Here is a 19,648-nt window from a genome sequence, read left to right on the forward strand (position 1 = left end):
CACCTTTCATATTCAGTATTGCTGCAGCTTTCAAACACACACCTCATCACATCACTTTATTCCCTCTTAGTGTCACGTGACCTCTGCTCTGTGTCTCTCAGCCTGGGCCCTCAGCGCTCTGTAATGGTTATGAGGTGTCGTTCTCTTATGGCTCCACTTCATTATCGTGACAGATGCCGGGACAGCCGCTCGGGTTAATGATGTCACCTCCCGATGGGCTCTTAATATATACGTGACAGAGCCAGAGTGGTCCGAGTTTGTAGGCAAGGTCCAGAAGAAGTAAGTGAGGTAGGGAGGGATGATGATGATCAGTGAGATGTGTGCTGTGGACAAGGCATCAGTCTTGTAGAACGACAGGTTTGTTTTTTGTAGTTTTTGGACCAATATATCCAAAAAGTGGTGTGAGATGTGGAATTTATGGCCCAAATTCAGTCTATTCAATATGCTGTATAAGCCAGTGTCGACTGAAGCCGTCTGTCAGAGTCTCGCTACCTGTCCCTTCTATTTGCTGCTGGGATGTAACTATTCGTTTATGATCGCCAAGCTTTACTGAACATCCAGGCTTCTTGTGAGGTTTTAGAGCTGTCAAAACACAAGACTAGAGGCAATCCGTTCTTGTCTCACATCCCGGATTACCTGTGCCAGCCCTTGTGCGGCCTTACCCCAGAAAAAGCCCCACAGGAGAAGGGGAAAGGTTGCCGGTGTGCTGGTTCGGCTCAAGGCTTTCCCTCCCGCTTTCTTAATGACAGCGTCTGGAACGAACTGTGTTCTTTCGATGTGGCCTCATCCTCCTGACAGCCGTATGTGGGCTTAGACCAGTCAGCACCGCCTTACCTAGCTGAGCTTCTTCATGTTCACTCTCCAGCTATAGAGAGCTGAGGTCAGCCACTCAGCTGCCCCTGGATTTGCCATTATCACAAAGTTGCAGTTGGTCTCATGGTCACCATAATCCAAACCCCCCCCAGACTTTGAATTAAACAGATCTTGGTTCTGAACCACCAAAGTGTTGATGTTGCTGTCCAGGCAGGTTTTCTGGATGAGAGTCGTTCCCTCGAAGAGCTGGTTCAAGATGGAGCAGTGAGGAAGGGCTGTGCGAGGGTTCTCAGTCATCTTGGATATGTAGAAATCCTCTGACATTGCAGATATGCTATGTTTTTTCAGAGAATATACCTTTTAGCCCAGATATGGACCAATTGGTGCAGAAGGGACCAAATTGTACAAAAGGCGTGAAATGCCAGCTCATCACGGCCCCATGAGGGAGGGAGCATTTATTAAGCAACAGAGATTTGAAAACCTAAGGGTGCTTTTATTATATTTCGAGCAGCTATAAAAACTCATCATGGCAAACAAGGTCACTTTTATAGAGACTTTTATAGTGACTCACTGACCCTCACCAGCTTGATGTTTTATTGTTTGAGTGGAACAGAGCCTGTGGCAGTTTTCAGCTGCACGACATCTGAAAGTGTGTGTTGCAGCTTGTGGTTTTGTTTGGCATCTGTTCATTCAAACCTCTGCAGCAAATCTGAGGCAGCAAATCAAATAAAACCTATTAAAGTCCAACCGGACTAATGAATATGTCAGCTCAGGACATTTGCCTCGTAACATTTTTTATGTAAAACTTTTTACAACCTCACCACTGAAGTAACACTTGAAGTTCATGGACTGAGTCATTTTTGCTTGTATTTAAAGAGAAAGAAAAACGAGAGAGTAGCTAAACTTGATTATTTTATTGACTTTATTCATCCCTTTCTTTATTTTATGTCATATTTTATATTTTTGCATATTTCATCAAGCTTTGTGAGTCCTGTCACTTGGCGGCTGTGGCTCAGAGCGGGTTGTCCACTAAAGAGAAGGTTGACGGTCTGATCCCAGTTTCCCCCATTTTGCATGCCAAAGTGTCGTTGGGCAAGATACTGAATCCAAAATTGCCCTCTGAAGTCTGTGCCGACAGTGGAGGATTGATGTGTGATAGAGAAAGCGCTGCACCAGATGAACTGTAGGAATGTGCTTGTGAATGGCTGAATGGCAAAACTGTAGAGAACTGAGTAAAAAGCCCTTTTTGAATACAGGCCAATTAACCATTTGTTCTCACCATTGCTCTGTATTCACCCTGATCATTTGTGGCACAGTGAAAAAAGAGTAATGTACTTTTTTTTAATGATCCAAATATCTTTTCATTGATTGTAATAATTTAAATGTTGTGTTTTTGCTGCAGTGAACAGGTTTTCAGAATTCACAGGATTCAACTGTTTAAATATGAAGTCAACATGCAGCATGACAGATTTTCTCTTATTTCTTATTGTTTAAATGAGTCTCTCTCTCTCCTTTTTACAGCTGAAGGATATGCTTACAGAAATCAACGCAAGTTCTCAGAAGACATCGACTGGTCATACGCAGGTGAGCAAAGTTGATCAAAAGCTGTGCAGGCAGCACTTTCCCTCCCTCTGCTTGTTGAAGTGGAATAATAAGCTATGAGTCACTGGTCAGGAGGTTTTTCTGAGGAGCGACATCAGTGGCTTAACCACAGTTCAGTGTTTGTTTTGTGACAGTTTTGCGTGCCACTGTGTAATAACACTTCCTGTCACTCAACACCTGATAGAGTCTGTGGGTGTGTCACAGTAAGCAAAAGTAGAATGTAGTTCCATGGTGTCTAGCCCAGTTAGCTGTCAGCTACTCACTATAAATAGATTCTGCATGTGAATATCAGTTGTTAATGGACTTGGAGTTGCTGCTTGTTTGTTAACCAAGACTAAGAAAACCAGATGTCAGGTGATCTAGTGGTCTACAAATTCCATGAAAACACCAGAACCAACATGTTTCAAATATTTTATAACAAATTTGTTACAGGTCATGTTACAGTTTTTCTGTATTGCTAAAACGCATTTCCTGCAACTTCCTCTCAAAATAGTAAACACAAACCCCCAAATTCAAGCTACACACACAAAACTTTTGACTAAATAAAACTATTGATTCAAAACTATTTATTTTTACCCAGAACCACATTTACTGTTCGATGCACAATTTTTATCTTCTCAGTTCAACAATATGTTTTGCAAATACGAATATTTCCTTATATAAAAGTAGTCCTTTGTACCCAAAAAAAGAAAGTACTACACAGTCTGTAGCTGTGCATTTTCTGCTCCTGCAAACATTTAACTATAAAACACGTTTTTTTTAATACAAATTAACAAATTAATTTTGAAACGGATACAGGAATTGTTGCAATCATTCATGTTTGTGACATAAATTGAACAGATAAACATTAAAACTCAGGTGATAGATAATATTCTCTGTCTATTCTGCTGTGAGTCACAGTGTTTATCTGTCTATGTCAAAAACGTATTTCCACACAAACACTTCCCACAACCAGCATTTCACTTTCTGAATCCATTCATTCCTTCTAATGGGGCTTTGATTTTTATCGACAGACCAGAAGATGTGCATACCGTAGAGTCCTGAAATCAGTTTAGTACATAAATCCAACTTGTATTGAAGGGAATGCGGCAGATAAACCAGCAGCTCCTCTGCCAGTAGCAGACATGCTGCCTGTGCTAACAGACACACAGCTGATCTGCAGAGCGACCACAGCCTGTGAGTCCAGAGAGTGGATAGACGGGTTGGTGACCACTGATGAAGATCATCTGAAACATTGATGACGTTTAGTGTTGTATGGTCATACAGTAACAGGATTGGACATGTGTGTGTTAAATTCTTATTGGTTGTGTATTAACAAAGAGAGCAGCTTAGTTCTCTGTGTTAAACCTTTGGGGCCTATGTGTGTCAGTGTGAGTCAAAGTGCACTACACTGCTAAATGGGATTTTGTGAATGAACAGTGTTTACAGTTTTGCCCACTATGTGATTGATTTGATAAAGTTACTTTGCCAGTTTTTGTTTAAAGAATGGGGTTTATGGATTTTGGCAATTCAGAAAAACAGCATATTCAATTTGCATGCTTGGAATTTGGCCTTAATATGAATTAAACATTTTTCAATTTCGAAATGGAATATTCTGATATAACTCTGCCTCACGTGGCCTCTTACATGTATATGGTTCAACTCTTTGGGAGATATTTATTAAGCGTATTAAAAAAAACTCAGGGTCACAAAGTTTTGAATTACCACAATTACGGTCATCTGGATCCCATAAAGATGCCAGGCACTCTTAAATATGTGTTGCACATGTCTGGAAAGTAATCAAGTGTTTTCCCACTGCTGTTGTTTAAATATTGAAATGCCACAAGAAGAATGTTATGGGCATTTAAGAAAACAGCAGTGATTGAAAAATAATTCCTCTGGACCACTTCTGTGAGAGGACTCTAACACGTAGTTAACAATGTGAAATGTTCTTTTTATTGAGACCTCACAGAGCACGTTTTTGTTTTTCTTGAACATGTTATCTTTAGATCAGCTTGATGGAATGTCGTCAGATTTGGTGCAAGCTTTCACTTGGACTCAAAGATGAACTGGTTAGATTTAGGCGCCTGAAGGTCAAATGTCAAGGTCACAAGGACCTCATGTTACTGAGTTTTAGTTGTTAAAGGTGAAAGTTATATTTCTTCTTTGGGCCTCAAATATAAAAGCGAGAAAAAGTTACAGACAGGACAAGACTTCTGTGAGGTGTATTATAAGTTTAAATTATTAGATTTTAAATAAACATATCCATTAGCTAAAGCTATTTTCAACTACAACTGTAAAATAAATGTAGATGATTTCATTTTTCTGTCTAAAATTACTGAAATTGTAAAACGAAATAGCACCTTTGTAATCGTATTAATTAATTAACAATAATGTGTTTTGCAATTTCAACATTTAACCATCCACTCAAAAGGAGCGATGGACATGTATTAAGGATATTCTTAAAACCTGCTCTGTCAGTCCACATATTCTTAATCATTCTTAAAACATTCAGAGGTTCAGACTCCATATTTATTTACCCAATTTTAATTATTTAACATTCCAGGCTGAATTTTTGTATATTTTTATGCCTAAATATCATATAGTTTCAGCCACAACAGCAGGACACAGTGTCCTCTGTGTTGTACAGTGACATAATGTGGAAACTAATTCTAACTTTATAGTGGCTGAAGTGGAAAGTGGATATAAATATTTAGAGTTCAAGAGGAACATTTACATTTACGATCAGGGTTTCATGTGACAGTGGCTTCATAATATGCTCTAAACCTCCCTCTTTGGAATGGGCTGTTCTCTTGTCCTGTGTTTATGCTCTGAAACTATTATTCAATTATCCCTTGTCAAAAGTGAGTCCTCTTCAAACAGTTCTACAATATAGTGTCACTTTTTAATGTTTGTGTGCTTGAAGTTGTGTGTAGAGATTTTTATAAACAGTCTATGGTGCAGAGTGAGGTTTAAAGACTTTGTGTTCATCCTATCTGGTTTATCTGCAGTGAAGATTTTAGAATGAATTTGCTTAATAACTATTCACACTTGTGACTGTTATGTAAGTTTAAATAATAGTGCACTGAGCTGCATGTGCTCCAAATCTCACAGTAGATATCCTGGAATGTGTGTGGGGTTTGTGTGTGTGTGTGTGTGTGTGTGTGTGTGTGTGTGTGTGTGTGTGTGTGTGTTCCTTATTGACACGGTAATATCCATCCTGACCCAGAAGCCTCTCTGACCTGGTTGGGCTCTCTGTCCTTTGGAGGAAGAAGCCTCTAACAACCAATCAACAGCAAGGATGGAAGGGTGTGTGGGTCATGTGACCACTGATGCACCTGCTCACGAACACAAACACCAGCTGGTTGAAATACTACAACAGATAATTAGCACGAGTGAAGTAGCTGCAAACATCTGCAGGATAACAGGGAGAGGTCATTAGTGTGAACATGTGGCTTGTTTCCTGTTGAAGAGAAGAGTCTGAATTAGTTTGGCTCTTAAGCCAATGAAAAAACTATTTTTGGTGCTCAGGCAAGTTTGTTGGTAGCACATTTAATAACTGAATTTGAATTTGAACTAGGTTGTCTACATGCGATGCTCAGAGTTGCTGAGGGCACTGACCAGAGCACCTACCTCTGCCAACACTCATTAATACTAGCCCCCTAAAATTGCCTGATGTTTTTCATCAAGATCCATGAATTATTCCCTGAGAGATCAATGAAAATGTTGAAAAATGCCTTATTTTGCATTGCATTGCATAAATTCAACCCCTGATCTTTATGCATTCCAGAATTTACATGATCCTGCTAAACAACAAACAAACAAATGCAGACTAACACATAACCTCCTTGGCGGAGGTAATAGAAAGTAATAAAAACAGGCATTAAAACTGTCATTGAATGATTGTTGGTCTTGAATAAAGGCAAAGCTTCTGAAGGCACAGTTCTTTATATATATGTCAAGATTTAATGGCTCTAAAACACAACCCATAATTTAGACATCCTGCTCATTGTTGAGATGTAGTGGGAAAAATGTACTCATCCAATTGGGAACAGGTTTTAATGAGCAAATTATAATACTTGCGATGATGAGGCAGGGCTACAAGGGTGGGCCTTCACCTTCCCAGACTCTAACTTTAATCTTATCAGACAACTTATAATAAATTACTTTAAACACACAGGCACAAGAGCTCCAGTAGATATTATCCACGTCTGGGTGTGTATCCAGCAAACAAATAACAGAGGCTCAGTATGACAGCTCACAGATTCCATCAGAAACAGGGAGTCATTAGTTCTGAATCAAACAGACCTGTGAATCACACAGAGCCGGAATTTTGGAAATAAGGGATTCCAGGAAGTGGAATGGAATGGACAGAGGCGGCAGCTAAATTAAATGTAATGTAATGAAAATAGAGTACATCAGGTCGGGACATCTTGGCGTGGCTGCTGTTAACCAGTGACAAAGTGAACCACACAGACGACAGCTTCTAACTCTGTCTAATCTCCTGAATGGAACCGTCTGTATCAGAGATATGGAGTGACGATAATAACTTATAACCTATGTGAATAAATCCACATGTAGTCCTCCTACTCAGTGCAGGTGCAGCAGCAGCAGCAGGATATGTGATCAGAACATGGACTTTTACTTTTTGATGGCAGCCCACATCACTGTTTTCTCCAATAAAAGTGGAACAATAAGCCTGAGGCTGTACATCAGTTTGACGTGAACGTGAACTGCTGGATTTAATCTGTTTGGTTCAGATCGAGGCGCAGCTGAAAACCTCACGAATGGATGAACATCTTTGTGAAGGATAATTTGTATTTCTGGCTGTACCACTTCCCATACTGTATTCGTGTCATTCATCATGTCAGGCTTTTCTCTGTGTCTGAAAGGAAAGAGGAAACCTGATGCTGAACCTTTTCTGTGAGCCACAGTTGGTAGTGGAACGCTGCAGGCTGTGTTTCAGAGAAAGTCTGCTGGCACATTGAAAAATCCTGCACTTTGACCTTAGAGGAGAAAATGTGAGCTGATATTAGCTATAAAGCTCGAGTGCAGTAGAACAGCTGGAGGTTATTAGCTTGTTAGCTCACAGCTAGCTCTCCGAGAGCAGCACCTGTGAGCACTCATTGCATAATTGGTCGAAGGGAGAAGTCTGCACTTTGTCAGTCTGAAAAACCAATCAAGGCACAATATCATTATTTCGTAGATTGTATTCTATTGGGGTCTGTTTGTGCTGTTGTCCTCCATTTATCCACTGAATCCACAAACCTCTGTCTGTGTGTATGTGAAAGCAGCAGGTGCTGCCTTCCGTCTTGGCAACAATACTCATGGAATCACTTCCTCATCAGCAATTTGTCCACACAATGGTTTTGAGTTGCTGCAATGCTTCATTTCAAGCTTGATTGAAATTTTATTTTGAAAAGGTTGTGAACTGTGGTATAAATATTTTTTCAGTCTGAAATACCAACCTGCAATTCATGAAACAGTTTAGTGAATCCTTCAAACTTACATATGAGCCACACATGTGAACATTAATAGTGATTTCAGTTTCATTTTATGCAAAATGTTGACTGCAAAAACTACATTGCAAATAAACCAGGTAGCAATAGCGCAAAGTTTTCCAACTTCACTCTGAACCATAGACAACTGGGTCAAGCTGCAGGTAAAAATTCCCACCATATTGTTTTGATATTTTCATTATTTCACAGAATCACTTTCTTTTAGCAATTTCTCTACAAAGTCAAAGCATAACATTTGTTTTGTTGCTGCAATACTTCATATGGAGCTGAATTACAGATATTTTATTTTGAAAAGTTGTGAAATTGGGTCCGAAGATTGTTTCAATAATTCTGAAATACCACCGGATCTTCAACACAGGACAAACAAACAGGTCATTTCAAACAGGCAGGTTGAGAATGTGTACTGCACTACTTTTATATAATACAGCCTTACACAACACCACTAACTATTGATGGTGACGCACATCATTGAATTGACACCATCATATTATATTGTTGTAAATGCTGTATAGGTACCTAGTAAAGTGGCTATACTGCATTTATATTAGGAGATAATAACTTGACCTGGAAAATCCTCTTGTCCCTGCAAATTTACAGTTTTAGTTTGGTTTACCTATTTCAATGTCTCTTAATACTCTCTTTTTAAGGTAGTGTTACACTTCCACATCTAAAAAGTGTGTAGGGGTCAGTGCGACCTCAATTTGGTCATCAAAGGGTGTTGTGAATGATTCTCTGTGGATGTCCATGTACCAACCAATTAGTTGTGTCTGCATGGCGGCTATGCTCGAAGGGCACCAACGGCACATTCCAGAAGGATGTGTTATATGAATATCTACATGTTGATGTTGCCAACAGTTGTGTGCACAAGTATAATTAAGGTTAGTCTTAGCTGTTGATTCAAGATCATGTTAGAAGATGTAGATTTCTAGTTTTTGACTATTGTGTAATGTTTAAAGAAAATTGTTTCTGTATGTTTGCTTTTTAGGAACATTAAACCAAAACAACTGGGCCAAGAAGTTTCCATCTTGCAGCAACGCCAAGCAGTCTCCCATCAACATCGAGGAGAACCTGGCTCAGGTGAAGCTGCAGTACCAGAAGTTACAGTTTGACGGTTGGGAGAGTCTGGCAACCGAAAGGACCACCATCAAGAATGATGGCAAGACCGGTGAGAACAATCCCCTGTTAATGTGGTAGCAGTTTTCAAAAGTTAAATTCAATCTGAACTTCTCTCCAGCTCTCTGGAGAACTTAAGCATCTTACGGCACTTCTAGTTCCTTTACCCACAACTTCACACTTTTTTCCAGCAGGAATCCATTTTTTTACCAAACATGCTCAGATCAACCCACTGTACCTTACCTGACTTGCAACAAACAGCAGCTAGACATAATTAGAGAATAGCTTCTGAACATAGTGGAGAATTTAGCATCTTAAGAGCCATACATTTCCCACATGAGATGGTTGGGCTAAAAAACAGCCAAAAGAGACAGAATATGTACCTCATAAAGTGGACACACACATCACTCCACAATCATGTTGCTTCATAAGTAATTGGACCACAGTGTTCTTCTCTGATATTTGATGGATCATTGATGTTGACTCTATTGACACCTATGGGCATGGCATGCTTGTGTCTGTAGTTGTTTTTGTTTTCTTGTCTGGATGGAGACATTTTGTAAAGCGAAGGTCATGTGGGTGGAGTTTTTTTATTCAGACAATCTCCGTTAAAAGAATTTACGCAGTAGTGTTAACAAGGCCTTAAATCAGCTTTTTGTCACAATATCTCTGCCCTGTGCACGAGCCGTGAGGCATTTTATATCAATTAGCAATAACTGGTTTGCTGAAGACAGAAGCAGCAAAGACAGAGGAGAGTACGGCAACTATGGTGGAAACTTAGGAAGTGTCAGAGTAAAGTTTCCCATCTTCCAAAGAGAAATAAAAACTTGGTGTTGAGAAGACGGTCTAAAAGAAAGGGATCGATGGACAATGTTTGTGTAGTTACTCTCACTGCCAGACAGGGGAAACAACATTTCTATCATGCAACTTTAACATGAACTTAATGGTTTGACTATAAAATGTCATAATGACATGATGAAAGCAAAATGAAAAAGACTTCTGATATATGAATTTCTAATCTCTGACACTGACGCTATCTTACAACTACAATGTGAAGCATCAGTCCTGACCTCCATCAATCAAACCATAGCCTTCTCTTTACTTCCTTCCTTATTGCCCCCCGACCCCACCCCCACTTCTCTCCCACTGACAGTTTGTCCAAGATAGATACTGAGCGATAGGGCCTTTTCTCTACAGTGGTATCCTATTGTAGAGGATACAGTTACCAGTTCCTCATTTGACAGAATTGAGAGCCTTTCATATATTTCCTCTCTCTAAGTGGTGTGAAACACAATAACCTGCAGTGTGCATTCAAGGTTATTGTTATGTGAAATTGTAGACTTGAGGGGTTCAGCCTCTCCTTTCAAAAAGCTCCAAACAGACGAGTCCAGCGCTTCTTAGCAACAGGACTCTCAGCGACAAAAGAATCAGCCCGTTGTAGTTGTTGTTTGGCTGCCAGCTGCACTATAGGCTTTTATTAATGGAGATGTGTGGTGGACAATCTGAGCACGGTTCAGGCTGACTACTCAGACCTGTTTTGATCAGCACCCAAATGGGCCCAGTGTAGGTTCCATACACACTATTCACAAAGCTCTCAGGGCCCCCAGGAGAATACATGGCTACAAGTGGATGATTTCAGTTTTAGAAAAGGGGCTGATGGATGCAGCGTACGCATATGTTCACACTTTTGACAAGGTGCAAACAAACTTTTCAACACAAGTGAATCAGCAACACGTTGAGTCAATATTTGCCCTCCCTCGAGGGGAAATTAGGTTTTAGACGGGGTTAAAAGAAAAACACCATGACACACACAGAGACTGCAGACAACAAAGAGGACAAGGGTGTAGAGCTCAAGTGTTCAGCAGATTGATGACTTTGCAAAGACTGAATTTCATCCGGGCATTCACATGAAAAATATGTATTATCCATACAACACAAAAGACACATGGCTATTCCATTGTGAAGGTGGTGGACTGAGATGTACAGGATGACACAAAGGATAAAAGGTCTGTAGAACTCGCCCGATTATCAGAGCATCAAAGAAGGTTTTGATCCTAAATGAGACCTTTTGTCAGGTCAAACAAAGACCAGCCTGAAGAAGATCCCATCATTGTCTGAGTCATTGTTCGATGCTAACCCAATGAAGGCGTCTCTGGAGTATAATTGAGTGAAGAAGCTCTGATCGTGATCTTCTGTAGAATTTATAAATTGATCATTTTCAGTCGGACATTTGTCTGTGTTGTGTTCTTGTGTGCAGCGCTTTGCAAGCAGTAGACAAATTGGATCTGGGTGGTAAAGTTTGTATGCAGATGAAAACTTAATTAAATTCTAAGAAGAACCCACACATTTTTAAATAATCAATTTTGCTTTAAACACAAATACTTTTTTTTTTCATGAAGTGGAGCATTAGGTGTGTATTTATTTACATCAACATAGTACAACTCAAAATACTTTGCATCCAATATATACAATCTTGTTTATACTGTCATGTATATATCATGTACTACTATTATTATTATACATTTCTTTGAGATGATTCATGTTGTGATTTGGTGCTATACAATGTTTTCATTTTTTTATTGAATGTGTCTTCTCTCCTCAGTGGCGGTGGATGTGGATGGGGAGTTCTATGTAAGCGGAGGAGGCCTCAGGTCAAAGTTCAAGGTGGCACGTCTGACGTTCCACTGGGGGCGCTGCAATGCCTCCTCAGACGGCTCAGAACACAGTTTGGATGGAGTGAAATACCCTCTAGAGGTGAGAGATTCCCGATGGCGCCTCCCTAGCAGCAGCCTGTTATAGCAACTCTAGCTAACTTCAAGCTTTTTTCTTTCTAACTACGTCTTGCAAATTTCCCCACTGTGGGACCAATGAATGATTATCTTGTCACATCTTATCTTAAATTTTCAACAAACAGCGACTGACGACAAATTCTGTGTGTGTTGCCTCAAGAAACATTTAGGTTTATCAATGAACAAAGTAGAAGATAAGCAATTTATCTAATTTCATGAACAGTGCAGGCAGCCATTTGGTGCAAAACATTTGGTGCAAGGATTTGTGAAGTCTTCCAACTCCAGAGATCTAGTTTTCAATTATCAGAGGGTCAGTGGGTTGACAAGTGTGTTTTCGACCTCAAAAAAACAAAAAAAAATTAAAATATTTTTTGGTAAATTATCGAGGGTATGTAGGTTTCAGCCAGACGTCTAGTTGGTGTTCCTATGGAGATGTATCCTGGTGTGAATAAGCATGCCAATAATTCACAGATTTTTATTTAACATTTAAGGTAAGATTTTTGCATCTTTAGCTTTTATCTCTTTTAGATCTTGATTGTTGCCTATTGACGGATATGAAATCAGTCATTTCAAACATAGCAGTGAGCGCCCCCTGGGCCTGTGGTAGAAAAAGAGTCACATAAGTTGACTTGTTGCTGTAGCTCAGTATGGAGTTCTCCAGCTAATATGCATAAAGAAGAGGAACACCCCGTCTGAAAAGTTTATCAGAGTAAACAGTGTATCTCTACAGACACATGACTGGACTAGCTGGTACTTGTCAAGTTAATCATACTTGTTTTCTTCCACAGATGCAGATCTACTGTTACGAGGATGAACGCTTCAACTCCCTAGATGAAGCCCTCAAGGATGGAGGCAAAATCGCTGCTCTTGCTGTGCTGTTTGAGGTGTGTGTGTGTGTGTGTGTGTAAGTGTGTGTGTGTGTGTAAGTGTAAGTGTACTGATAACACTGAGATCAGCTTACAGTCTTGTCTGTGAGTTAAAGTAGAGCAGTGCCTTTAACATTCCAATAACTCCTTCCATCCTTTACTATTTTACTAGAAGAAAGGACATGTAGAAAGTGAACCTGTCCCCAGCCTCTGACTCATCTCATAGCCCTATTTCCAAGCCAGTCATTGTATTACATTACATTTCATTTAGCTGGGGCTTTTATCCAAAGCGACTTACATAAGTCGCTTTGTACAAACCCAAAACAACAAGAATCCAGAAAGTACAATTTTCTTGAAGAAAGCTCAACTACAAAGTAATATAAAGTGTCATATAAGTGCTACTAAAATTATTAATATTATTATATATTTTTTTTATCCAAGGTATAGTCAGAAAAGATGTGTTTTTAGTCTGCGGTGGAAGAGTGTTTAGCTCACAGTGAGGGAGCAACGAGCCGATTATCAGATGCAGAGCAGAGTGAACGGGCTGGGGTGTCAGGTTCGACCATGTCCTGGATGTAGACTGGACCCTATCCGTTCGCAGCACAGTACGCAAGTACTAATGTTTTGAAACGGATGCAGGCGTCTACTGGTAACCAGTGAAGTGAGTGGAGGAGCGGAGTAGTGTGAGTTAGGAGGTTAAGTCGACCTGCTGCTCTCTGGATGAGCTGCACAGGTCGGATGGCAGTAGCAGGTAGACTGGCCAGGAGGGAGTTACATTAGTCTAGGCGTGAGATGACCAGAGCCTGGACTAGAACCTGCGCCGCCTTCTGAGTGAGAAGGGGACGTATTCTCCTGATGTTGTGCAGCATGTATCTACAGGAACGTGTTGTTGCAGTTATGTTGTCAGTAAGGGAGAGTTGACTGTGGAGTGTCACACCCAAGTTCTTAGCAGTCTGGGTGGTGGCTAACACAGAGTTGTCAAAGGCATTAGTCAGGACGTGGGTGGGAGAGCCTTTCCCTGGAAGGAAAAGTAGTTCAGTCTTGTCAAGGTTGATTTTCTGATGGTGTGCGGACATCCACTGAGAGATGTCAATCAGACAGGCAGAGATTCGTGCTGCTACCTGTGTTTCAGATTGGGGAAAAGAGAGGATTAGGTGGGTGTCATCAACATGAGAGGAAGACAAAGTCCTGATAAGAGGTTCTCTTTTAACCTTGTCTCACAAACACAAAGATGGCTGAAGCTTACAGCTATTTACTGAGAGTAAAACCTTACTAAACTATTTGACTTATATAGTTGCCAGATGTGACTATTGTCTGAACCTCTGTCTCTTCTCTTAGTATGACTGTCTTCTGTTATATAGATTTTTTTCTATACACCTTTGCTATGAAATATACTCTGAAACGCAGGTGGGGACCAACATAAAGGTGAATTGCCATCAACTCTACTCTGAAAACTTGGCAGGAGGCGCTTGTTTATAGTCAGAACTAGGTCATAAAATCTATACATATAGAAATGTATATATCTGACTTCCGGTTGGCTACAGAACAGGATGGCGGGTTGAGCACTTTGCTCCCCCGAGTCAGCGTATTATTAACCCCCGCTAACTTAATTAAAATATAACTAAGTGGTCTCTTTTAAGATTATGATGGCGGGAAAGAAAGGCAGAGGTAAAGGGGCGCAAGATACAGCGGAAAAGGATTCCCACCGTGCAGAACAAGCCGAGGACGACATGCGGGGAGATGAGGGCCAACATGGCGGCGACTCAACACCGGGAGCGATGCGCACAGGGCTTGAAACTATAAGTAAGCAGATCAGCGATCTCAAGTCTGAACTAAAGGAAGACTTAAAAATGTTCAAAGACGAAATTAAACGTGACATGAGAGAAGAACTCATCGAGTTCAAACAAGATGTTAACCGGCAGCTAGCTACAAACATGCTAGCCATGCAGGAACACAACGAGAAAATCAACGAGATGGCCACGCGGATCGACGACACCGAAACGTGGAGCGCGGAGGCTAACGCAGCCCTTCAGCAAACCATACAGGATCAGCAGAAGTTAGAAGACAAGCTGAATGACATAGAGTCGAGGGCAAAACGAAACAACCTGAGGATCCACGGTGTGCCGGAGGACGCAGAACGAGGCTCGGTGATGGAGTTTGTCGAAAAAATGCTCCGGTCCGAACTCAAGCTGAACGACGATGTGGATTTACAAATATAACGCGCACACAGAGCCCTTGCGCCCAAACCGGGCCCAAACTCGCCTCTGAGGTCTATTATCATTAATTTTCAGCAATACAGCACCAAGGAGATGGTTATCCAAAAAGCATGGCGACAGAAAATCACAATGGGAGAGAAACCGCTGTATTTTGATCATGACTATACAGCTACCGTTCTACAACAGCACAAGGCGTTCACCAATATCAAAAAGGCTCTCAAGGAAAAGGGCTCTGTTTCCAGACACCCTTCACGCGGATGCGCATTCACTGGGAGAGCGGTGTGCAGGTATACGGCAGTGCCTGGGAGGCAGCGCAGGAGCTCCGGCAGCGGGGATACAGCATGGAGGTGCCAGAGAGACCACCCGGTAGGAGTCACCTGTTGGAGCTTCTCCAGCGGGCTACACCGTGGCAGCGAGTGGGATCAAATGCAGATGTAGGCACTGCCAGACGCGCTAAAGAGCGGCTACGGAAATTTCAGCATTGACGCCAGGAAGAACGGTAGTGTTTAAATTTAAAACTGATGATATACAAGCGACCCTTAACATAGAGATAAACATTATATTCATGCGCTGGCTGGCGGGGCGGCGAGAATTCGGCCCTACCAACGGACTCACACGTAAGTTCAAGTGACAGTTTGTAGCGGACTAATTGGGGAGGGGGCCCTTTCCTTGTGAGAGGTTTATTTCCCCCTCAGCTGAAAACTGGAGAATGCTCTTCAGACTTTGGAAGTCCTTTCACTTTATTATTATAATGCTTGTTCTAAGCCGTTCTGGGTTTGTTATTGTGTTCCAGTTATCATTGGTTACTAAGTTAAGCCTGTGGAAACATAATGTTGTAAGATTGACTCAGTTAAGTTACGATGCAGCCTGATGAGGTAAAGCTAATGTCCTTAAATGTGAACGGTTTGGGAAACCCGATTAAAAGGTCTAAGGTAATGGCAAAATTGAAAAAAGAGAAGGCAGACATTATTTTTATGCAAGAAACCCATCTCTCCCAACAAGAGCATGAGAAATTGAAACAATTTGGTTTTAAAAATACTTTCTATAATTCATATGTGCAAAGTCATAGAAGAGGGATTGCTATTCTGGTCGCTAATAAATTCAAATTTGAATCTTTTAAAGAAATAAAAGAAAAGGAGGGCAGATATCTCATTGTTATGCGTAGGATTGAACAGGTTACAGTAACCTTAGTAAATGTATATGCACCACCTGATACTAACAAACTGTTTTTCAAATCATTAATGGATGTGATTGCACTGGAAGCTGAGGGTGTCTGTATATGTGGTGGAGATTTTAATGTAGTATTAAATCAACATTTAGACACAACTAGCTTAACGAGAAATAGAAATAAATCATCAAAATTGATTAACACAGCCTGGGATGATATCGGGTTTTGTGATGTCTGGAGACATATTAATCCATTTGACACAAGTTACACTCACTACTCGGCTCCACATTGTACTTACTCCAGGATAGATTATTTTTTTATGCCAAAAAGTGACTGTTATAGGGTAAAAGAATGTAGAATTGGGGTAGCTGATGTCTCTGACCACAGTGCTGTGTACTTGACAGTTCAAATACAAGGAAGGAAGAGGAAGACGGGTTGGAGGTTAAATGTAGGTATGTTAAATAACAAAGCAGCTGTAGAACAGATAAAACTGGAAATTAAAGATTATTTGAAGATAAATGACAACAAAGAGGTGGACCCATCTATACTGTGGGACTCATTGAAGGCGGTGATGCGTGGGAATTTGATTGCTTTAACAGCATTAAACAAAAAAAAGAAAATCATGGAATATAATAACCTGGTATTAGATTTATCAAATGTGGAGCAAAAACATAAAAAAAACAGAGACCCAGAACTGCTGGTGCATATAAAACAATTAAGGAAACAGATGAATGATCTATTAGAACAAGAAGTTGAGAAGACGGCCCGATTCTATAAGCAGACCTATTATGAATCAGGTCCTAAAGCAGCCAAATTACTTGCCCAACGCTTGCGTAAACAACAAGTGGATAGTACCATCCATAAGATACGGGACCCAGAAACAAATCATTTAAAATATCAACCACCGGAAATAGAGGCCATTTTTCTAAATTATTATAAACAATTGTTTACAGAGACCTCTGATACCAAAGTGGAAGCCATGCAAATTTTTCTTAATGAGCTTGATTTGCCTTGTATTGGCAAAGTACAAAATGATTTCATTATAGCAGATTTTACACTAGAAGAAATAAATAATGCAATTGGCAACTTAAAATCAAGTAAGACTCCAGGTAGTGATGGCTTCCCTGCGGAGTGGTATAAAACCTTTAAAGAAGAACTAGCTCCACTCCTGCTAAAAACATTTAATTGGATTAAAAGAGAATGTAAACTTCCACCATCATGGAATGAGGCAGTCATTACAGTACTCCCAAAGGAGGGCAAAGATAGGGAATATAGTAGTAATTATAGGCCTATTTCAATTCTCAATGTAGATTATAAAATGTACACAGCCATTATCGCAAAAAGACTTGAGAATATTCTCCCACAATTAATAGACGAGGACCAAACAGGATTTGTAAAAAGCCGACAAACGCATGACAATATTAGAAGGACTCTACATTTGATGGATAGAATAGAAAGGGAAAATAAAAAGGCAGTAGTGCTAAGCCTCGACGCCGAAAAGGCTTTTGATCGGGTCAATTGGCAATTCCTGTATCAAACTTTAGATAGATTTGGCTTCAATGAGCAATCTGTAGATCTAATAAGAACACTTTATCAACAGCCAACAGCAAAAATTTAAATGAATGGGTCATTATCTCCATCATTTATATTACAAAGAGGAACTAGACAAGGTTGTTGTCTCAGCCCCACATTGTTTGCTTTTTATATTGAACCCCTAGCCCAGACAATCCGTCAACATGAACAACTACAAGGCATCACAATTGGACATAGAGATCATTTAATTAGTTTATTCGCGGACGATATTTTGGTCCATTTAGTGGATCCTGAGAAGTCGTTCCCCATATTGATGGACATCCTCGAAGAATTTAATTATTATGCTGGTTACAAACTAAATATTACAAAGACACAACTTTTGTCATTTAATTACAAGCCTTCAGAAGAAATAAAACATAGGCATGATTTAAAATGGGATATGGAAGAAATAAAATATTTAGGCGTAATCATTACAAAAAATTTGAACAGATTATACGAGGCAAACTATAATTTGATTAATCAGAATATTAAAAAGGATATTGAACGATGGTCCACCTATCCATTGGATTTTGGCAGTAAGATAAATGTAATTAAAATGAACATGTTGCCTAGATTGCTATACCTGTTTCAAGCTTTGCCAGTAGGGGTTCCTAAACACCAGTTCTTTACCTGGGATAGACTTATTTCTAGGTTTATCTGGGATGGAAAGAAGCCTAGAATAAGATACACAACACTGCAGTTGGCCAAGCATAAAGGAGGAATGCCACTCCCAAATCTCAAAGATTACTTTTATGCAGCTCAGTTCCGTCCCCTTTTTCTGTGGTGTAATGATAACTATTTTGCTAGATGGAAGGAAATTGAGACATATGTTGAGGGTTATCAGATCCAGTCGGTTTTAGGAGAAAAAGAAATCCCCCTATTAGTCAAAAGTCAAATAGATTCAATAACCTCCGGCTCACTGGAGTTTTGGTTTGATTTTGTAAGGCAATTCAAACTAAGGAAAGACCAGAAAGCACTTAGATGGTTAGCCTTTGACACTCAATTTAGACCAGGAGAAAATGATGCCATATTTAAGCAATGGTGAGTAAAAGGTATTAAGGCAGTGTGTACACTGATGGAAAAAACAAAGAATTACAGACTTTCCAAAAACTAAAAGAAACATTTTCTCTTCATAATCGGGACTTATTTAGGTATATACAATTTAGAGATTATTATAATAAAGAATTGAAGATGGAAATTTCTCACGAAATAAACCCAGTTATAAAGAATATGATCAATGCATATAAACCAAATAGTAAAAGTGTAAAAGTAATCTCCATTTTTTATGACAGTATTATGGAATGTAAGGGCAACTCAACATTGTATCTAAAATTAAGGGGGGAAAAAGAATTAAATGTAGACATTTCATCAGATGTATGGTACGATATGTGTGAAACTCAACATACTTCCACAAATTCACAACAACTGAGGGTTTTCAACTGGAAAAATTTGGTGCGGTTTTTTATTACACCTAAAATCAGCATTAAAGCATCTTCAACACCCCAACCATGTTGGAGACAGTGTGGCTGCTTAGAAGCACACCACACGCATATTTTTTGGAGTTGTGAAAAACTGAAGTCATTTTGGAAAGAGGTACATTTAATCTTAATTAATGTGCTTGGATATAAGATCCCTTTGTCATGCACTGTCTTGTACTTAGGTCACATTTCACTGGTTACTCTACAGAGGGACAGATACTTGGTAAAAGTACTCCTTACAGCAGCAAGGAAAACCATAACTAGAAGCTGGTATAAACCTGATTCACCTAAACAGCAACAATGGTTTGATGTCATTCAGGAAATAAGGACAATGGAACGACTGACTTATGTGATACGTTTGAGGTTAGATTTGTATGCTAAGAGATGGCAGAAGTGGATACTTTACTTCGACGAACTATAAGGACACTGGCTCACAGTCTGTTTGCATTCAAGTGTAAGGCAGCTACTTGAGCTGCGCTTAATCTTTACATAGGTATGTATTTCATCTTTTTATCTACACCAAGTTTTCCTGC

The 19,648-nt window shown here is 39.9% G+C and overlaps 1 protein-coding gene across 3 annotated transcripts in view; it reads left to right on the top strand.

Annotated features, from left to right (window-relative positions):
- ptprz1a (protein tyrosine phosphatase receptor type Z1a) overlaps positions 1-19,648 on the top strand; it is an 88,993-nt gene that overhangs the window by 28,295 nt on the left and 41,050 nt on the right. For all 3 annotated transcript variants that reach the window (XM_061077029.1, XM_061077030.1, XM_061077031.1), the window contains exons 2-5: positions 2,335-2,397; positions 8,899-9,078; positions 11,629-11,780; positions 12,604-12,699. In XM_061077029.1, coding sequence (XP_060933012.1) covers positions 2,335-2,397; positions 8,899-9,078; positions 11,629-11,780; positions 12,604-12,699 — 491 coding nt within the window. The remainder of the gene's footprint in view (positions 1-2,334; positions 2,398-8,898; positions 9,079-11,628; positions 11,781-12,603; positions 12,700-19,648) is intronic.

Source organism: Limanda limanda, chromosome 8 (genome assembly GCF_963576545.1).
Source record: "Limanda limanda chromosome 8, fLimLim1.1, whole genome shotgun sequence".
Lineage (NCBI taxonomy): Eukaryota > Metazoa > Chordata > Actinopteri > Pleuronectiformes > Pleuronectidae > Limanda > Limanda limanda.